This window comes from Cyanistes caeruleus, chromosome 8 (genome assembly GCF_971803275.1).
Source record: "Cyanistes caeruleus chromosome 8, bCyaCae1.hap1.1, whole genome shotgun sequence".
Lineage (NCBI taxonomy): Eukaryota > Metazoa > Chordata > Aves > Passeriformes > Paridae > Cyanistes > Cyanistes caeruleus.
The window spans coordinates 23,274,508-23,293,452 of record NC_141708.1 but is presented as its reverse complement, the minus strand read 5'-3'; the positions used below and the strand labels follow the sequence as shown (position 1 = coordinate 23,293,452).

The 18,945-nt window shown below is 37.8% G+C and overlaps 1 protein-coding gene across 5 annotated transcripts in view; it reads left to right on the top strand.

Moving 5' to 3' along the window:
- Nucleotides 1–18,945, top strand: part of DLG5 (discs large MAGUK scaffold protein 5) — a 98,469-nt gene that overhangs the window by 28,136 nt on the left and 51,388 nt on the right. For all 5 annotated transcript variants that reach the window (XM_086899890.1, XM_086899887.1, XM_086899888.1 and 2 more), the window contains exon 2: nt 8,823–8,891. In XM_086899890.1, coding sequence (XP_086756016.1) covers nt 8,823–8,891 — 69 coding nt within the window. The remainder of the gene's footprint in view (nt 1–8,822; nt 8,892–18,945) is intronic.

The following is an 18,945-nucleotide window of genomic DNA, read 5'->3' as shown; positions in this document are numbered from 1 at the left end:
CAGCTCAGTGTGTGCTATCACGTAATGCTAATGCTACTGCTTCCTGTCAGAGTGCAATGTCAGGCTTTTATCATTACATTGCCAGTGCAATAAGCTTTAGAATTTTTGCCAGAGTTGATAAAGCCAATAGCACTTGGCTGCCTGTTTTGCAGGCACTGCCTCCCACCTTTCACCCTTGCCCCCTTATAGTTGTTCTTATGGTGAAAATTTGGGTGAAAATTAAAAATCCTCCCCTTAGTGAGATCTGCCTGCCTGTCACTAAGACCTCAAGTTCCCACCTGTTCCTTGTAAGTGCACTGCAGCTGCTTGCTTGGTACCCCAAACCTGTTGGTTTAAAAGGTCCTAAGTCATTAGCCATGGGTGACTTGATGCACTTGCTGCACTTAGAGTTGCTTTCTCCCAAAATAATAAAAAAAAAAAGCTCAGAGGCCCATCTAGCACATTGATACCCTTGCTATGTAGGCAAATCCTCTCTAGACACGCAAATTAATTTAGTGTCCAAACAGGGTCTTGTCATTAAGACAAGAAGAAGCCACTAGGAATATCTATGTCTTAGCAAGGAAACTCGTCTGGCATTGCAAAGCACCAGGTGGCTGCTGCCTCCCCGCTCTCTCAAGCCACAGCAGAGGCTGAGAACATTGTCTCCTCCTTGTCCTGCCATGACCGAGAGAGAAGGAAAAGTAGCAGCACTTGTTTCCTCCAGAGAAGAGGCAAAAAGCGGGAATTTGAGCTATAATTGCTTCCAGATGAGTTCCTTTTTTTTTTCCAGCCTTCTCAGCTCTTAGCTCCCAGGTAGAGTGAACATTTTATGCATGAGCACTGTAGTTGGTACTTGGGGGAAGATGACTTTTTGCTCTGTTTAGTTACATGTGTTACTTTTGCCTTTAGGAGGCTTAAGTGCTGTTTTTCTGTGTATTCCCTGTGTGTGTCAGGGAGAGGTCTGCTCTCCCACAGCCTGGCGGTGCCTGTGCCAGTGGACGAGGTTATTGTGGTGTTACTGCCTCGTCACAGCCTAAGGTTACCTCTGGTGAGGGATGGGAAGTTCCTGTGGCTGCTGCAGCTGTAACCAGAAGAGGCATGAAGTTCAGCCTGGGGATTTCTGCAGCAAACTGTTTTTGGAAATAGTTCATAGGTAATAGACTCCTGTAATAATCACTCAGTACAATAGAGCAATTAAGGACATATTTCATTGTGTTGTTTGGATGAGAGCATATGTGCAATTTCTTTTTTATATCTGTGTTTTTGTCTTCTGAAAAAGTAGTCTGTGGAATATATTCTTAATTGATATTGTTTCTTTCTCTACCCCTCCTTCTTAAGTCATAGCAGTGCTTGGAACTTGCAAGAGTTGTCTGGTTAAGCTATTAGCTTTGTGAAAACGAATCCATTTCTGGAAGGATCCTGTATAGCTGCACACAGAATGATTGCTCCAATCTGTCTGGGTTTAGAGAGGGCTCTTGGTCACTTTGCCATGAGTTGGACATTTCCTGTCCGTGGTACTTGGTGTGTGCAAGTAGCATTCACACAGTTCTGATGACCTTCCTGTAACTGCAGATATCCTGAAAAGGACTTGGGCCTGAAGTCTGTAGGTAACAAGGGCTGACACCTCTTTTACTGAGCATAGTCTTGTACTTTGTGCCTATAGAATAAATATATATGTATTTAATATGGAATTACTGCTGGCAGTAGGATTTCCTGATCTACAGCACTAGGAGGGAAAAAAAGCTTTGTTTTTTGTTCTTCCTTACTTTTGCTATCTTAAATGAAGTTGCATGTTGAGGAGTAAAATTACCTTGCCAAGGTGGCGAGAAGATTTAAATTAAATTATTTAGCTTAGATATGTATTTTCTCTTAGCATTTTTAGTAACAATTGTAAACAGAGACAGGAGAAGCTTGGATATGAGTGCTCTTCTGTATGAAAGTGTGTATAGTTTTTTTCCATTGTAACAATACAAAGCTGAGTTTAAAACCCTTCTGTAACATACCTTAATGAAACCATCTTGGGACATTTTTTCCCCTTGTTTTTTTCTGACTGAGGGTTTAATATTGAAGCATGCTATGAAGAGCAGTATAAAGAGAGTTCATTTTTTTAGGGCTTAGTTGGGGAGTGGAGTGTGTATCCCCTTTCAAGGTTGCAAGTAAGTTTCTTCAGCATTATGCCAGATTTCACATCAAGTAACATGAACCACCTTTTTGAGAGATGTATGATTTGGAAAAGTCGAATCTCCCAACATGACTGTAATTTCCAAGGAGGCACATTCAGCAGTGACTCCCACATAGTTCAGATTTGATGGGTTGTGTTGATATATCTCATGCAGTCCTGAGAGGAGTAGATGTGAACTGCTTTGTAACTTGTAGCAGAACAGGGATTCCCAAGAGGCTCGGATGAGGAGGGATTGTGTAAGTAACTCCTTCAATCAGTTGCTGGTTTGGTTCTTCAGTAGTAATGGGCTGCTTTCTGAGAGCAGATCCAAATACTTTCTTCTGGTTCTTGTTAGAAAAAGAAGTTTGGCCCATGTCAGTGTGCTAGGGTTGTAGAAATCAGGGTATTCAGAGCAGATAGATAGCTTTATGAGATTAACCTGTATTCAGGTGAGTTTAGAAAATGTAAATAGTATCAGCAGAGAGTAAAAAAAGCCTTTTTTTTATTATGTTTTATCATTTTTCTCTTTATTTTTTTATCTTTGGCTTATCATACATAATCCAGCAAACAACTAAAATGTTCCTGATAGCTGGAAGGAAGAAAAAATGGTTACCTTTGCCTTTTTACCAGTGAAGTGGAATGGATTCCTCCAAATACATTAATGGGAATTGTTAAAGCATCTGTGTTAAAAATAATTCATAAAAATATCTGTAGTTGTTAGAAAAGATAGTCAGCTGTAATGCCACATCATGTTTTAGAACAGGGGACGGCACTGCTGCATTGACAATAAGCTGTATAACCTGTGCAATCCACATGAGCTGGAATGTGGGACAATTTGTTTCATCTACCTGCACTGCATTTTTACTAAAAATTGATTTTAAATGTAAATTTTTCCCATCTGTACTAAATACTGAGATTGAAGAATCCATAATCAATTATTCTTTTCTTTGCTTTTTGTGTATGAGCCTATAAAAGTGACTATTTATTTTGTTCAGATGTTAAGAAAATAGGAATTTTGCAGGTATTTTTATAGTGTTGTTTTCAGTACCTGAAGATCTGATGCTCTACTGACTGACAGCTAGGACCTGAATTCAGGGCATCTTTGCTGATGTCTCTGGCCTCTGGCAGGTTACTTAATCTTTTTTAATCTAGGCCTTAACATAAATTGTCATATTAAATCATAATTATCACTGAAATATGACTTTAGGTTCATTTTTACTAAATGTTCCAGAGAAAGGTGCCTCAGTCCTTTTTCATGTGTGGAGCGTTCTGTCCTTAACAAGAGTGTATTTTTAATCACTTAGAATTCAAGACTGACTTAAACAATAAAGCATTTATATTTTTCCAAACAGCGCTTTTAATATTAATATCTAAATATTTCATTAATAGTTCATTACAAAAAGCTTTTTTTATTGAAAAGGAAAATAAACTTCTTGACCCTCACCATTTCTGTAGAACTTTTACATACTCAGCTATTTAGGAAATAAAAAATGTGATTTTTTAGCTTCTTAATTATTTAAAAAGGCATTTCATGTTCATTTAGTTTTCATGGTGTCCTAAAAATAGATATACAGAATATAAATTACAAAGCCGTGTTTAAAAGCAGATGGGGAAGAAACAGCAAACTTTTGTCAAAATGGCAACTACTTTTATTTGAGCTTTACTGCTAAGTTTGTACCTTTGCTCTTGGAGTTGCTCATAACCTCCAAGGTAAATGACTGTGAAATGTCTGAAATAAGTGTGACACAGAGGGAAGCAAGTAAGCAATTGAAGGTTTTGTATGAGATGAGGATTCAGGGTCTGAATGTCACACAGCTTGCAAGCAGTGACCATGTCTTGTGGTTTGTGACAAAGCTGGCCACACAGGCTGCCAAGGAAGGAGTAGCTTCAGAGACAGAGCATGGCAGATCCATGCGGTCTGGAGCTCCTTGGGCACTTTTGTTGTTGTAAAGGCAAAGGGAACACTGAATTCTGGGTCGTTGCCAGTTGTAATCAAACAACTGCTCCCCCCCAGCACGTGGGAGTCCTGCCAATGTCAGTTTAGTTTGGTGCATGGAGATGTGGATAAAGCAATGTTTGTTGTGCTGCCCTCTCATCCAGTGCATTGGATTTCCATCAGAAAAATCATTTGCTGACAAGAAGTTGAATCATCTGGCAGTCGCTGCACTGCAAAGGGAAGTGTGGGGAAGAGCAGAATTTAATTAACAATGGAAATTTGCAGCTGAGGAGCATGGAGGGTTTTATAACATCATCCTTAAACACAGAGAAGTAGCAAAAGAAATTTGCATGCTCCTTCTAGTCTTGGTCCTACGATAAGCTACATGTTCCTAGTTAGAAAACATGCTTAATTTAGGAGTCAGCCATACTGCAGATCTTAATGCAGTCCTCAAAGATGGATGACCTCCCAAGAGCTGTGCAGCCAAGACCTGAGCAATCCCCATCTTGTGGGATAAAGCAGCTCGTGCTCCTTGAATAAACCCCTTGTTCTTCACACACTGAAGCAGGTTCAGTATACTTGTCTCTCTGGCTCTGTGCTGAGGGTGTTTATCTGAGAGAAGAGCTATTCCAGCACAGTTGAGTTCATATAATGAAGTTTGGAAGATGAAACAGCCTTCTCTGAGTCAAATTATAGATAAGAGGGGAGAAAAAAAGAGAGGATTGAAAGCATATGTGCAATGAGTTTTGTAAAGGTGAATCCCTATCCCTTCTCTTGCCACTCCAGTCCCCTTGGATACACTATGCTTTAGAGCTATGAGCAGAGCCTGCGTATTTGTATTTGTATTGAGGAGGATGAGAAGCGTCTATGTTGTACTGGCAATTGGCAGCTTATCTTTCTGAATCTGAACACTGTATTTTTTTTTCACAAATCGTTCAATAATGTCATAGAAGACATCATACTTGATCCTTCATACTACTTTCCTACAGGAGGTGCCAAGTGTAAGTTTGTTTTGGAGGTTAGCTGACTTGGCTTTTTTTAGTTTCTCCTTGAAGAACAGGTGACTGTCCCAGTGTTATGTGGTGTTTCACAATTCAGAAGTTAGACAGAAGAGAGAAATGTTTTGTTTTAATTTTGTGTGACTAGTTTAATTCCACCAGTCTTGATTTGGTACTGCTGATGACAATATTGCTGGTTTAGACAGTTGCTGCCTTATTAGGACTCTTCTCTGATTGTTTTTGTTTGCTTGTTTTTTGTTTTGTTTTGGTTTTTTTCTCTTTCTTCCATCATTGTCTTTTTAGAAAATAAAATACACATCACTCTTTCTGTGTGGCTGTTGTGTGAAAGATGAAGGCAAACTGGAACACAGTTCTTTGCTGTCCCTGGAGGTGGTTTCCACACTTAAGCAATGAGTTCCTTTCCTGAATTTGTGAGTTCTTAAGTGGCCTTCCTGTAATCTGATTAATACAGACAGTAATAACTTAAAGAAATTTTACTTGCTCTAGTTATTGAAAACAGAAGGAAATGAGATTCTTAAGGTTCTCAAGTATATACTGTAGCAGTTTCTAAATCCCTGTGCTCTGCCAAAGCTGTTTAATACAGCCAGGAGCTGATCCAAAGCTTATGTCTGGATGAGTAAAAGAGAAAGCAAGTCTGCCTTGTTGGTTATGTATTTTTGCTCTCCATATGAATGTGTATCTGTAAAAGATATGCTTGATTTTTGGTTTGCTTCTGCTTTTGGTTTTTTTTTTTGTTTGTTTGTTGGTTTGGTTTGGGTTTTTTTTTGTTCATGTAATTGTTTGGTTTGGGGTTTTTTCTTATTTTTATTTTTAAGGAAACACAGGTTCTACTGTGTTTCTCAGAATCCTGTCATTGCAAGGTGTAATTTTGAACTTTAGTAACATGTCATCTATTTTTATAAATTGATTTGTTGAAATCAAATGTAGCAAGTTTTACCACTGGGGGATTTCAGTATGCAAAGTGAAAAATATTGAAGTCAACTATTGGGAAAAGTGTGGTGAAAGGCATGTGAACTAGATGTGAAGCACTTTCAATATTTATCTAAGAAGGTATTTATGGCTTCTTACTGGGTTTGGTGTTCTGATCTTATTTTTTTTTCATGCAATTTGACAAGATGTACAGTCAGAAAAAAAGAATAAATAAAAAAAAGGAAATAAAGTAGAAAATTCTTTTGGGGGAGTGTGATTTTTCAACAAGTTTATTAGAATACCATGGTTGTGCAGCTCACAAATAAGCAGGGTGTTCTAGTGCCTTTGGTTGTAGAAACTAGCCTGTGCCTTTTTCTATTTATTTGGTTTTTTACCTATATCTGAATTGCTGTTGGGATGATTTTGAGTGTTTTCATTTGTGTTAGGAGGCATCCTAATGAGTGGGGAAATATTTCTTGGAGCATTTGCAGGTACCAATGACGTATTGCTAATTCGAGCAAGCAAAATACGCCGAGCACAATGCCACTTCAGCCAGGATTTAATACAAGGATGGGTGTCAGTACAGTAGCTAAAGATGCATTTTAATACTGTGGCAGCTGTGTTGAGACCTCTGCTTGTTGTTTCTGATGCTTACTAATGCTGCTTCTGATGACAAAGGTGGCACTTGTTACAGATAATGAATTTGTACCCTGTGTAGTTTGAAAACAAAACAAAACCAAACAACGTTAGCAGGTTGTTGTTGTTGTTGGGAATGAGGAATTAATTATGAACGGGTCAGATGATTCCTCCCCTCTTCACAATTGTAGGTTTTCTTGATAGCATGCCATGCATACCGGATCTTGCGTCTACAAATATGAGCTAATGTTTTAAGAACATTGCTGTGGGGAGTCATATTTCTCCATTCATGAAGTCAGCTTCACAGACCCTTTCTGTCCAGTGCAGAGAGTAGAATTTAACTCATTCTAAGTCCTGTCTCTGGTTTGTAATGCAGGACAAGGAGACAGAGAGGATCAGTATCGCGAAGATAAATAAAATGAAGATCAGTCAAGATGATGAGATTTAGAGTCTTTTATTTCTTTACTCTTAAAAGCAAAAGCAGCTAACAATGACTACAAGTTTCTTTAGGTGTGGAACTCCTGTGTAATCTTTTAGAGGAACTGGGTGATTTTGCCTTAAATTGCTGAGCATAATTAAGTGTCACTTCCTGGCACAAGATTTTGTTGTGCCTGTGTCCCACACAGTTTTGATACAATCTCAGTGCACATTGTCTGTCATAAAGATGTCCTACTTTGTTTAATATATTGATTTGGTTTTTTTCCAACTTTCCTTTTGATTCTAATCAGCCTATGTCCAGACTGCAAGAAATACTGCAAGTCCGTATGAGTTTAGAATATGCAAGGAGGTTAAATATAGCTAATGTGGAATTATTTTGCTTGTAATAAGTTTTAATTAAATAGGAATGCAGATAAAACTATTATTATTTTAAAATGTCTGAAATAGAAGCAAAAATGTGCAGCAGGTTTTTTCTGAAGCCAGTCAGTGACATACTCATTGTCTGTTTTGTTTAAAGATCTGAACAAAAAAATTACATCCTCTACAACTGAATAGAATTATTTTTAACCAATATATTTTAAATAATTTTTCACAGAGATTTATCAGATTAAACAGTCTACTTCAAGAGGCAATTCTTCTTATTTTCAATTTTTTTCTTTTTTAAATTGATTTTTCTGTTATTACTTGTGTTAGTAGAGTTGTTTTATTACATCTTTTCTTTCATCCATCTAACACCATAGTAGTTACACGTCATGCTTTTCTCTAGTAAGAGGCAGAGGAGGTGAACAAAAACTATTTTTTCTTATTTTCTAGCCTATCCTTCCTTCAGTCTGTTCTGTGCAGTTACTCCTGCTGCTTCTCAGCTTTTATTTCTGAATTTCAAAGAAACTAGAAGAAAGAAATACTGGAATATAAGAAGGAGGGACTATAGGAAAGTGAGCTCCTGGAAGTATTGAAACTGCCTTAGAGCTTGGCTGTTGTGAGCACAGCTCTCACATCCTGGCAAGTGCTGAAAACAGGCTGGATTTCTAATGGATTCGTACATAATCATTCCCTGCCTTTACTATGGTGTGTTTATCATGTCTCTGAAGGATGCTGGAGCTGTTTAGTTAATGTTTTGAAGTAGGACCTGTCCTTCTAGTTCTTCTGGTAACTAAAACCTTGTGTACTTCTAAAATAGCTAAAATGAAGGGCTTCACTATGATCTCTTAATAAATGAGAAAACTTGCTGCTTTTAAGACCAGATACTGAAAGTTGAAAATTGATGTAAGCAAATTGTATTTACAAATTAAATGAAATCTTTAAGTCTGAATGAAGTCTGAGAATAAGAATACAAATCAGCTACACAATGAATTAGGAGCTGGTACATGTAAAGACATGAGAAACCAAAATAGATTGCTGCTTGTCCCAAGTATTACTCCTAATCTTCTTGTTATAGACTTGAAACTCTGTATTTTCAGTCTGTGTGAAATAGCCAATGTATTTAATATTTTGCAGAGCTCATTTTTACCATGTTATCCAAAATGGTTTTCTACCTAGTGCACAGTGCAATGTTCATTTACAAATTCTACTTCGCCTGCTAGATTTTTATGTTTCAGTGATGTGTGTTCTCTCTAATTTAGTAATTTGAATAATTTTAGTAAATTTATTTGGCATCTACAATATCTAGGATATTATTCATTGCTTTGTTTGGAGAGAGGAAAAGGGGGAGAAGAATTAATACTGTTTATTTTCCTGATTCTAGGGTCTACTTACAGTGTGTTGTCCATAATGCCTTCTGACTCTGAAAGCAGCAGTTCTCTGAGCAGCATTGGTGAGTAAAGTATTAATATAAGAACTTGATGAGTGTGTCTTTTGGGAACTGGGAGAACAAGTTTTTAAGGTTGCCTCTGGGAAGGATAGAGGGATCCTGGTCGTAAAATCAAAGAAGTTGAACTATAAGATGTAACCATCCATCTTTACCAGGAACCAGTGTTCTTTTGTGCAGTGCAAGCTAAGCCTTTTCAGGGCTGGCTGCAGCTGCTGCATGTAAAATCTGCTGCATTTGGATATATTAAATGATGTATCTATGCTTTGTGTTACTTAGTAAAATGATGTAAACTTGGCAACATTGTGTTTACACGAGTCTGGACATAAGAAAAAAAATATAAGCATGTGTATATGAGTAAGTATATATTTATGTAAATTTGAAAATTGTGGTCAGAGTCAAAAGCACCATAGAAGTTATAAATGATGTTAGCCAAGGCCATAGCCTTCTAAACCTTTGACAGTGGCTGGAAGCTTTAGCATTTTTTTCCTGTGTTCCATTAATTGCTTCATTTTCTCTGGTTTTAAAATACTTGTGAAAGACAAAATACTCAGAAAAAGTTTGGGAGGTATAAGAAGCATTATTAGAGGTGTTTTGACCACAAGGTGATCATGGAGCAGCTCTATTAGCTGTCAGTTTTCCTCATCTTTACTTTTACTTCTGTTGTGAAGTCCCTGTAAAAGTCATTTTCCCTGGACAGGGAATGCAGCCTCTTGCATATTTAAAGTTCCAATGTTGTGTCAGGCATCTGCAGACTTCCCCAACAGCATCAGGCAAGTCAGTTGTCTTTTTAAGGATGTGGGTAGACATCTGTTGTAGTCACTGAGTTGAACTTTTAACTCCAGCAAGCAGGAACAAGATTTTAGGCCTGAATGAACTATCTACTGAAAATACTGGAAGCTGTGAATTAGTTTGATTTTATTCAAAACCGCACTTGTATGCTGCTTCCTGAAGGAAGGGTAGATTTAATTTGCTGTGAATAAACTGGGGACTGGAAATAGAAAGAAAAAAGTTCCTAAGTTTTTAGAACAACCAGATGAGTCTGCATCTTCTAAAGAAGGTAATTATTCTAAAATGAAATCCAGTTAATTTGTGGGATAATTGGATGAAGTGATGGCTCAGATAGGAGAAATGCAGGTGGTCCTGTCTAGTTCCATGTTTCTCATTTTAAAAAGAAGTGGCACACTTAAATCTTAATTTTGTTTAACCTTTTTTTTTTTTTTTTTTTACATTCCTTGCCATAAACTACATTTTGTTCGTATTTTAAGATCCTGAAGTTTATACTGAATTTGGATCTGTGCACTTGACATAAGAGGCTGTCCTCAGAATTGATTTACGTCTTCGGAGTTTGCAGTGATCAAAGTTATTTTATGACCTGAAAATTAAGTGCCCTGCTATTAAACAAAAATTGTGATCTACTATTCTCTGTAATTTTGTTTTATTCAAATTATTCATGTGAGCTTGGTATTTAATATTTAAGAGGGTATCAGCCAGGGGAATTCTTTGTTTGAAGCTGGCATGTTTATTTTATGGTATGATTACAGACTTACTATTAATGAGTCTGATTTTTGCTCCAACTGTTTCTCAGCCTCACGTCTTGTTCTACAAGAGACAATATTTTTTGTGATCCAGTATCAGTAGAAAAATTGCTTAATAACTGACATATACTAATAGACATCTCTGCAAGTCACTTCAAAGATTATTTTAATACTGACTGATTCCTTGAATGACAAACTATCATAACTAAGTCTGCCAGCATGCCAGCTCCCCTAAGGCTTCATATGACTTGTTTGAATGGAATCCTAACAAATTCTGCAATGCTGTAGCATTTGAGGAATTTCACATGCATCTTCCCCCCAACTCTGCCCCATCTCACTGAGATAATTTCCACAAGGGTAATTCTGTGCAGTAGAAATGGTGAGTTTAACCTATGAAATGAATGCAGCTGTGAAAAAGGGTAAACACATCATGGTCTGGAGACAGCACAAGCTTTCAAATATGTTCAGTTTGACATGGATGGTTATATGTGCACACACATCTATATAAAGGAGTATTTTTAGTTCCCCACTCACATGGACCTTCCTCACAGGAAAGAGAAGGGATCTATTTTATTATAGCTGTGTTCAAAACACTGGTTTTGATTCTATTTGTTGAGTAGCTCAGAAACAGATTGGCACATTTGACTCTTTAGGGGAAATGCAAAAGGTTTTGGGGCCACTAATTACGCCCAGATAAATCTTCAGATAATTAAGCTTAGCATCGTCTAATTAGGAGAGATAATACCATCTTTCATATGTAGTCTTTAGACTCCATAGTTCATAAATGTAACTAGAGACTCGTATGTCCATGTGCTTCTTCTTTTCTTCCTAAACCTTAATTACCCTAGCTATTGTTAGAGATGGTTTCTGCTGCCAGCATTTTTAATTAAATGATCTTTTTCTGAAATACTTCCAAGTAAGTCAGGAAGTTGTGAAATGGAGATGCTGCTATACTTTTTTACAGCTATCCTGGGTTTGAGTAAATTTATGAAGCTAAGATGTAGAACAATGGCCTTATTTTCCAGAAAAAGACTGATCTAAGAACTAATCTTAAATAGAACTAAGCTTGTTGTTAAAAGATAGTTCTGAGAAAATATGGGCTCAGCCTCAGTGCAATGAATAAAACATAGTGTGAGGATTTTGGAAAGAGAGATCATACAACATCATTTGATCACTATATAAACCCATGGTGTACCCAAGTCTTGGGTGTATTTGCAGTTCTGATTCTGTCATTGAAAGCCAAGAGTCCAACAAGCATGGAGAGCAGCAGCATGGATGAATGAACAGTTATCCAGCAGCTTCTGTATGGGGAACAGATGGATATTCTGGGGTTCTCCCAGTCTTCAGTAATGTCAATATAAGAGCAGAGCAAGGAGTGATGCAATTTACATAATGTGACTGAGAGATGAACTTAGGGCTAGTCTATTCTGAGTACTGTGTTGTCATCTAAGCTTTTTTTCTCTTTCCCTGCCTCTGTGGGGCTGGCAGAGCCTGAGGGATGCAAGAAGAATGAACTTCCATCCTCAAGGGCATGTGATAGCATACGCAGTTGAGTGGAAGCCAGTTTTCCCCCTGTGTAATGGCAGGTTAGCAGCCTTGGAGGAGAAACTGCCTTTTTATTCATTTGTATCTGTATATGTATACATATTTCTATATGTAAATAAAAATACAGAGTGACAGCAGGTTTTTCTTGTGTATTTTCCTCATTGTTCAAAATTAATTTAGATGGCAATATTTTTTTTTTTTCTTTTGCTTGCCCCCATTTCTTTCTGATGTATTAATAAAATTCATGCCATGCATGTTAAAACAGGTAGTTTTGAGAGTATGGAGAGCAAATATTCACAATTTATTTCCAAAAGAGGTAGAATATAAACTGCTGTAATGGTGTAATAACACCATTGTCCGTCAGCCCCAGCTTTGTCCCCTCAGAGGAACAAATCCTCATTAAACTGTCATGGTCTTTCTCTGTATTTCCTTTCTCTTTGCTCTTGGCCAATGACAAAGATTTTTGTGTGTAAATAAAAGCATCCTTCATCTGCCCACTCCCTGTGCCCAGCAAACTCTCTGAACGGAACTATAGTGCTGTGTCTCTGATATCAGAACAATTATTTATGGATATTCAGTGCCTGTCGTGCCAAGCACGGAACAACAGTGTCACTTAGGAATTGGATAGAAACCAGTAACACAGCTATATGTGACAGTCCCTGGCAAGTCTCCCTCCCACTTGACCAGTCATGATAACAGAGAGGACTAGAACACAGAATCAAGACTCCTTCTTAAAAAATTATTTTTAAAAGTGTCAGTTTGTATAGAGCACTTAATAATTTGACATTTGATGTCGTGACAGGATTATGGTTTCTAGAATCAAGCCATTTTTTCACCTATCCTAGTATCATAATGAAGCTTCAGAGTTTTTCTTTAGTGCTTTAAAAATGGTTTTTCCTCCCCTTCTCAATGCACAGATGTTTGGATTTTGTTCTGGTTTGGTTTTAGGAAATGTTTTTTAATGGAACGCAGCAGCTTGCATGCAGGTGACAAGCTGTGACACTGAGAAGATCCTCCACAATAGGATTCCTTTAACAGGAAGGCATTGCATACTCTTCCATTCTTTTAAAGTATACTGAGTTCCTAATTAGATGAATTTTGGAATGGAAAAGACCTTCTATTTTTTCAAGTGTATAAATTTCTTCTTTCCAGAGAAAGACCTCTTTGCATTGTTTTGATTATAGCTGTCAATCTTGTAGCATCTTCATTCCGCATTGTGTATTAGCAGAGAAACCTTTCTCTTTTAACAGGCTATTACTGTTCAGTTCTTTGCAAATGGTATCACTTCTTCATCCAGAGTGTTTTTCTTATTCTTCTCTGTTCATATCACTTTGCTACATTTTGCTGTGGGAGCTTACACAGAACCATAGAATGGTTTGGGCTGGAAGGGATGTTACACATCATCTAGTTTGAAGCCCCATGCCATGGACAGCAGTCTGTAATGAGCACTGGCTCTACAGTTTTATGCCTTTCCTTGCAGCCATCAGGTGGTCATAGATCTGTCTTTACCAAGCTGTCCAACTTTGACTTCAGCTGACAGTATTTCCTTGTTTAACACTTCTTTAGCTTATCAGCTTGACAGGCTCTTTACAGATAGTTTTTCACTAATTACATTTCAGGTTGCTTAATCTGAGAGCCTTAATTCTTGCTCCAAAGCAAACATTCCCACCCTTCATCAGTTCCTTCCCAACAATGTTAGTCTTTCACTCCTCATTTTCATGTTGGCCATTTTGACTATGTCCTTTCATGTTGTTGTGATTTCAATTTATTGCTTCATACTTTCTGCAGCTGGATGTAACAAAGTAATTGTTTTCACTGTTCGAAGGAACTGTTTAGTTGCAGGTGTGGTTTATGATGCTCTTTCAGTCAAAAATAAACACTCTATCCTTGTCTGAAAGAGTTATTTATTTTACCCTGACAGCCTCTGGTAGTCTCTCATTGTATTTCTTGCCCAAGGAAGAAGTGACAATATCACACTTGCTGAAAGGCCATGAATGAATAAGGAAAGGTCCTATAAAAGGATGTGGTGTACTGGTAGTGTTCCTAGTACTAGTGAAAGGATCCTATAAAAGGACACATATAGTCCTTTTCTCTACAGCAGTAATTGTCTTCCATGTTCTGCCTCCTCACCAATCACTCTTTCTATTCAGAAGTCATCTTCCTGTAAAATTTGGTCTGAATGATTCAATTAAAACTCTTCATCTAGCTTTATTTCCTATGTAGTAAACTATCCATTTAGTTTGCTTGAAACAAGACTTTTAACTTGGAAATAAATGCTCTTCCACACACTTAGAGTAAACTTTGTTCTCTGATTTTACTGTCTGTGAATCATGTAATTCTCTAGGATTGATCCTTAATCTCTAGGTGATTTTCAGTGTGCTTGTTAATAAACATCTCCTCTTAAGTAATAAGCATTCTGAATGACTTTGATGTGTTATTGCTGTCTTCTTTGGTGTCCATTTTCAGGCAGTTGCAGTTCTGCATTAGTCATGCACAGGGTTCTTTCTCTTCAAAGGTACTTGAGTTTACTCCATGGACATCATGCTGTTTCAAAAACAAAGGAACATAACAATAAAAGAGTTAACTTTGCTCATTTATACTGATACAGTTTTGAAGAAGGGACAATGGGGTTTTGGGGGTGAGAGAACCAGTAATAAGAGCCAACCACTTCATAGTATTTTGCTTGTTATGGTATCTTCTTAACACTTGGCAGCTTTGTGTAGGAATTTGTGATGATTTGGTTGGTGTGCAGTGATTAGAATGGAAATAGCGTATGTGAATGCCCATCTCCTGCACTCCAGAGAGCCCCTCTGGAGCATGGGATCTGTCACTGCTCCTTGAGCCCCTGTATCAGTCTGTGCACTTAAGGAATCCTTTTGGTGACAGTGGTTTTTCTGCTGGAGCTGTGAAGTTGATGTGATGAGTTAGTGCCCACAACACCTACAGGAGAGGATGTGAAGGATGGAGTGCTGGAGGAGGCTCGTCCCCTTGGTTGGTGTGCAGCTGGTGCCCATAGTCACTGTCCCCTTTGGGTTCAGTGTGGACACTTCAATGTGGGTTGTACTTTCTGTGCACAGTTTTAAGCCTGACTAAAGTAGGGTTTGAGCCAGGGAGCTTCTGTAGATTCGAACCCAGAGGCTCCAGCTGTACATGCCTTGGTCATGGTAACAGATTTTACTCAGTTGTATTTCTGCTCAGCAAACTTCTGCAGGGACTTCTCAAAATGATGAGTCTGCCCTTTCCCCGCTGTCCCACATCTCCTCTGCTATTTTTCAATATTAGGCTCAAGATTTCTTTTTATGTAGACCTTCCTAGAACCACTGCTCAGTTCCTTCTATAGTTTTAAATTAACTGAAGTTGAAAGTTTATTTTAGATGCTGATGGCTTTGTTTAGGTTTTTATATTCTGAATTAAAACAATATACTGAAATGTTATACCCATCCTTTTGTCCTTGCATGTTACATGGTTGTCACTGCTTTCATAATCTATTAGCTTTTCTGTCCATCAGATGAAACAGTTTCTACAGTACATTATTCTACCTCTCATTTTTCTTTCCTCAGTGTACTGCTGCTTTTTTTTCCTCATGTTTTATTTCACCTGCAGCTCTGTTCTGTGCTCTCTGCTGTTTCGTGATCACTTCAAAAGATACATCTGAAGAAATGTATCTAAATGACAACTAGAATGTAATTTAGAATGTAACCCTCTTCTTGTGCTCATAAATTATTGAAAGAAAGTAAATATTTTAGAATGCATTTTCCTACATCAGGCATAAGTCTTTACTCTGGACACCTTCCCTAGCTTAGGGAGAAACCCTGTTGATCATGCTTTGCAATATGACATGCAAGTATTTTTTAACATTTTATGTCATGACTTCTGAGGCCATGAAGAAAGAATATCCTGCATATCTCTGCTGATTTTCTTTTTTATGAAAGAAAACAACGTAAAAGGCTTGACTGTACAAAGAGTAGTCTCCTGTTTGTTTTCAAGCAGAAAGGACCACAAATTTGAGTTTAAGAAAAATAATTGTAAAATTAAGGCCTTCTGTTAGCTTGTATGACAGATTGCCTTCTGAATTAGTTGAATCTGTCATAGAAGTGTATTTCTCAAAGACCAAGGAGTTTATTATAACTCAAAATATGTTAATGATATTTCTTAAAATTGGCTGTTTATGGCTTGGTGCCCATTTTCTTATCTCAACAATATTCTCATTTGGCATTATAGTACATTTTGGTCAGGTTAATAAGTTTTGGAGCCCTTTTTCTGTTAAAATGTTCTGTTATTCTTCAAAGAAATATACTACCCCTTCCCCACATATGGAGTTAACTTCTTCAGCAGTAGTTTCTGGATGGACATATTATCTCTGCAGTCATTGTTGATTAGAGTAATCATCAAGGATTATATTCAGTATGTGCTACAGGAGTAGATTATTGTGGTTTCTGTGAAGTCCAGCATTTGGGCTATAACAGGGAAATACGATTGCTCCAGCTTCTGTTTTTAAGGCATTTATTTTATACAACCTGTGATGGAAATCCTGTAAAACCTCACTTAGGATTGAGTCAGTGCACATTGAGGACCTAGGGACTGTGCTGCGTGAGGGGTGAGGTGCGTTCTCTCCACACGACACATCCCTGCTGTGGGCTGCTCACCTGGAGCCTGCCCAGTCCTCACAACACAACTGCAGCTCACTTCAGAAATCAGTTGTGAAGCTTATCAAAGCAGATGCTGCAATAAATGCCTTTTCAGAAATCCAGGTTGTCTGAGAAAGAAGATGAGTTACTGAAAAGTGGCATAATTTGGGTGATGGAGGTTTAGCCTTTGGGCTTGTGCATTTTAAGATCCATTTGACTGGTTGAAGTACAAAAAGGAAGTGCTTTTGTGTAAAATATGCAGTCAGATGGAAAAAGAATACGGAGCTGGAAGCACAGGTCACTTTCCTTCTGCTGCATCAAGATGTCAGATGCAATAAAAGGATTTTAGCATTCAGCTATAAAAGCTCCTTTAAAAGAAACCAAGACAGGAATTTTTCTGGTGAAAAAGGGTTTTACTGAATGTGTGTGCTTATTTTTTGAGCATTCAGAAATCTGATTTAAGCTTTATAAGACCTTTTGTACAGCTATTGAAAATGAAAATCTGTTAGGAAGTAAAGCAGAGGTAAATTTTTGGTCTTCTACTAAGGATAGGGGTGGGCAGAACTGGATCATATTGATCCGTGTTTTTACAGCACTTAACAGGTGTACATGTGTCAAAAATCTGATTGCATTAGAGATGAAAGTTGATGTAAAAATTGACAAGTTAATGAAAAATAACCCCTTTTGGTACTAAGACAAATGGTTTCACAATTGTGAAACAAGCTTCTTTCCTAAGGCTAATTAGCCCATCTTTATTTAAAGCTGACTTTTCTTTCTTGGCACAGTTTTGGGGCTGTGCACAAATGTTCTTGCCTGGAGAATATTGTCACTTGGATGTTGTTAAAGCTGTTGAGGGAGGCTGAGGAGCAGAGGTAGATCTCTGGCCTGCTTTTACAGTGCTTAAAGATCCCCAGGGCAGCTGCTGCGTGCCTGTCTAGGTCTTGTGTTGCAGACATGGTCAATGGGACTGCTGCGGGGTTAGCACGGAGATGGACATTGTAGATCCAGTGCCCTTTCCTCCTGGAAAGCACAGCAGCCTTCCTGATTCATTTCCTCCTTCCTCTTGACCTCTTGCATCCTGTCCATCTGTTTTGCTTGCAAGCAGCCCCAGGATGACATAAGCTTTTGAACTTCTCTGTAAGGATGAGAAAGGGATTTTTTCCATGTTGCACATCCTCTGATGTGTCAGCTCAAGTGAGATGATGTGCAGGTTGCCACTGAATTTATCAAAGACCATGCAGCTTCCAGGTACCTGAATTTGATTTGCCTGCTTTTACCTTTTAGTTTGTTTATGAAATTCCTTTTTCATTGATGAGTCCAAACTCTTTCAGATGAATACATATTCTGACTTTTTGGATCTATTTAGTTATTTCCTTCATTTATTCTCTGTATCCCCTGTACCATATGTATTACTGGTTTCTTGCCATAAAAATATCTAGAATATTTCTCATGTAAAAGAAAGGATAACTCCATGTTGGAAGTGTGAAATCTGTGTCCTTATGGATGAAAGGGCTTTGTCTGGATGCAGGAGTGAAACAAAATAGTAGGAAAAGCAGCCTCCATTGAAAATTCTTCAGAGTGACGTGAGTTTGTGTCTTTTTCCAGAATGCACGTTCTTCCTGCAATTTCTGTTTTTTCAGTTTGCTATTAGAGCATTTCCATCCATTATTAGGCAACAGATTAAAAAGAACAGTCTGTGCTCATAAATTCTCATGGCAGTAGCAGCTGGAAGGTATAAAAGGAGGGATCCTGTTATTGTAGATGCTGTACATGGGATAGCCCTGACGCTGCAGTTATTTTGGTGTGGGAACTTCAAAGCTCAGGTAGTTTTGCTGAAAAGTTGGAGTGGGTTTTTACATTCTGTAATACCTTCATGAACTGTGTTTAGGGATTAAAAGGCAATCCTTGCAATTCATTAGCATTTGATCCAGTGAAATAATTTGGAGTTTCTTTCTTTGAAAGACAATGAATGGAGAGCATTTTCTTTTGTTGCTTAATTAAGTAAAAATAGGCCTAATAAAGATGCATCCTAACAAGTTAATGCATATGTCAGCAACTTGTTTCAGTTGTATAATTTTGCAAACTATTTCTAAAATTTCTCTTTTGGGTAGAAAATAATCACCTGCATATGTTTAAGCCTTTAACTTTCACATCTGTGACTTGGATCTTTGAGTCTGCTCATATGTGTCTGTGAGACATGTGAGCAAAACTACATTTACAGCTTAATTTTAAATGAGCAGAACTAAAATTAGAGTTGAATTATTTGTCAGCAGTTGTTAGGAAGTGATATACCAGCCTCTCCTCTCTTGGGAAAGAAACATTGTTGTGCTCTCACAGTTGTCTGAGAGG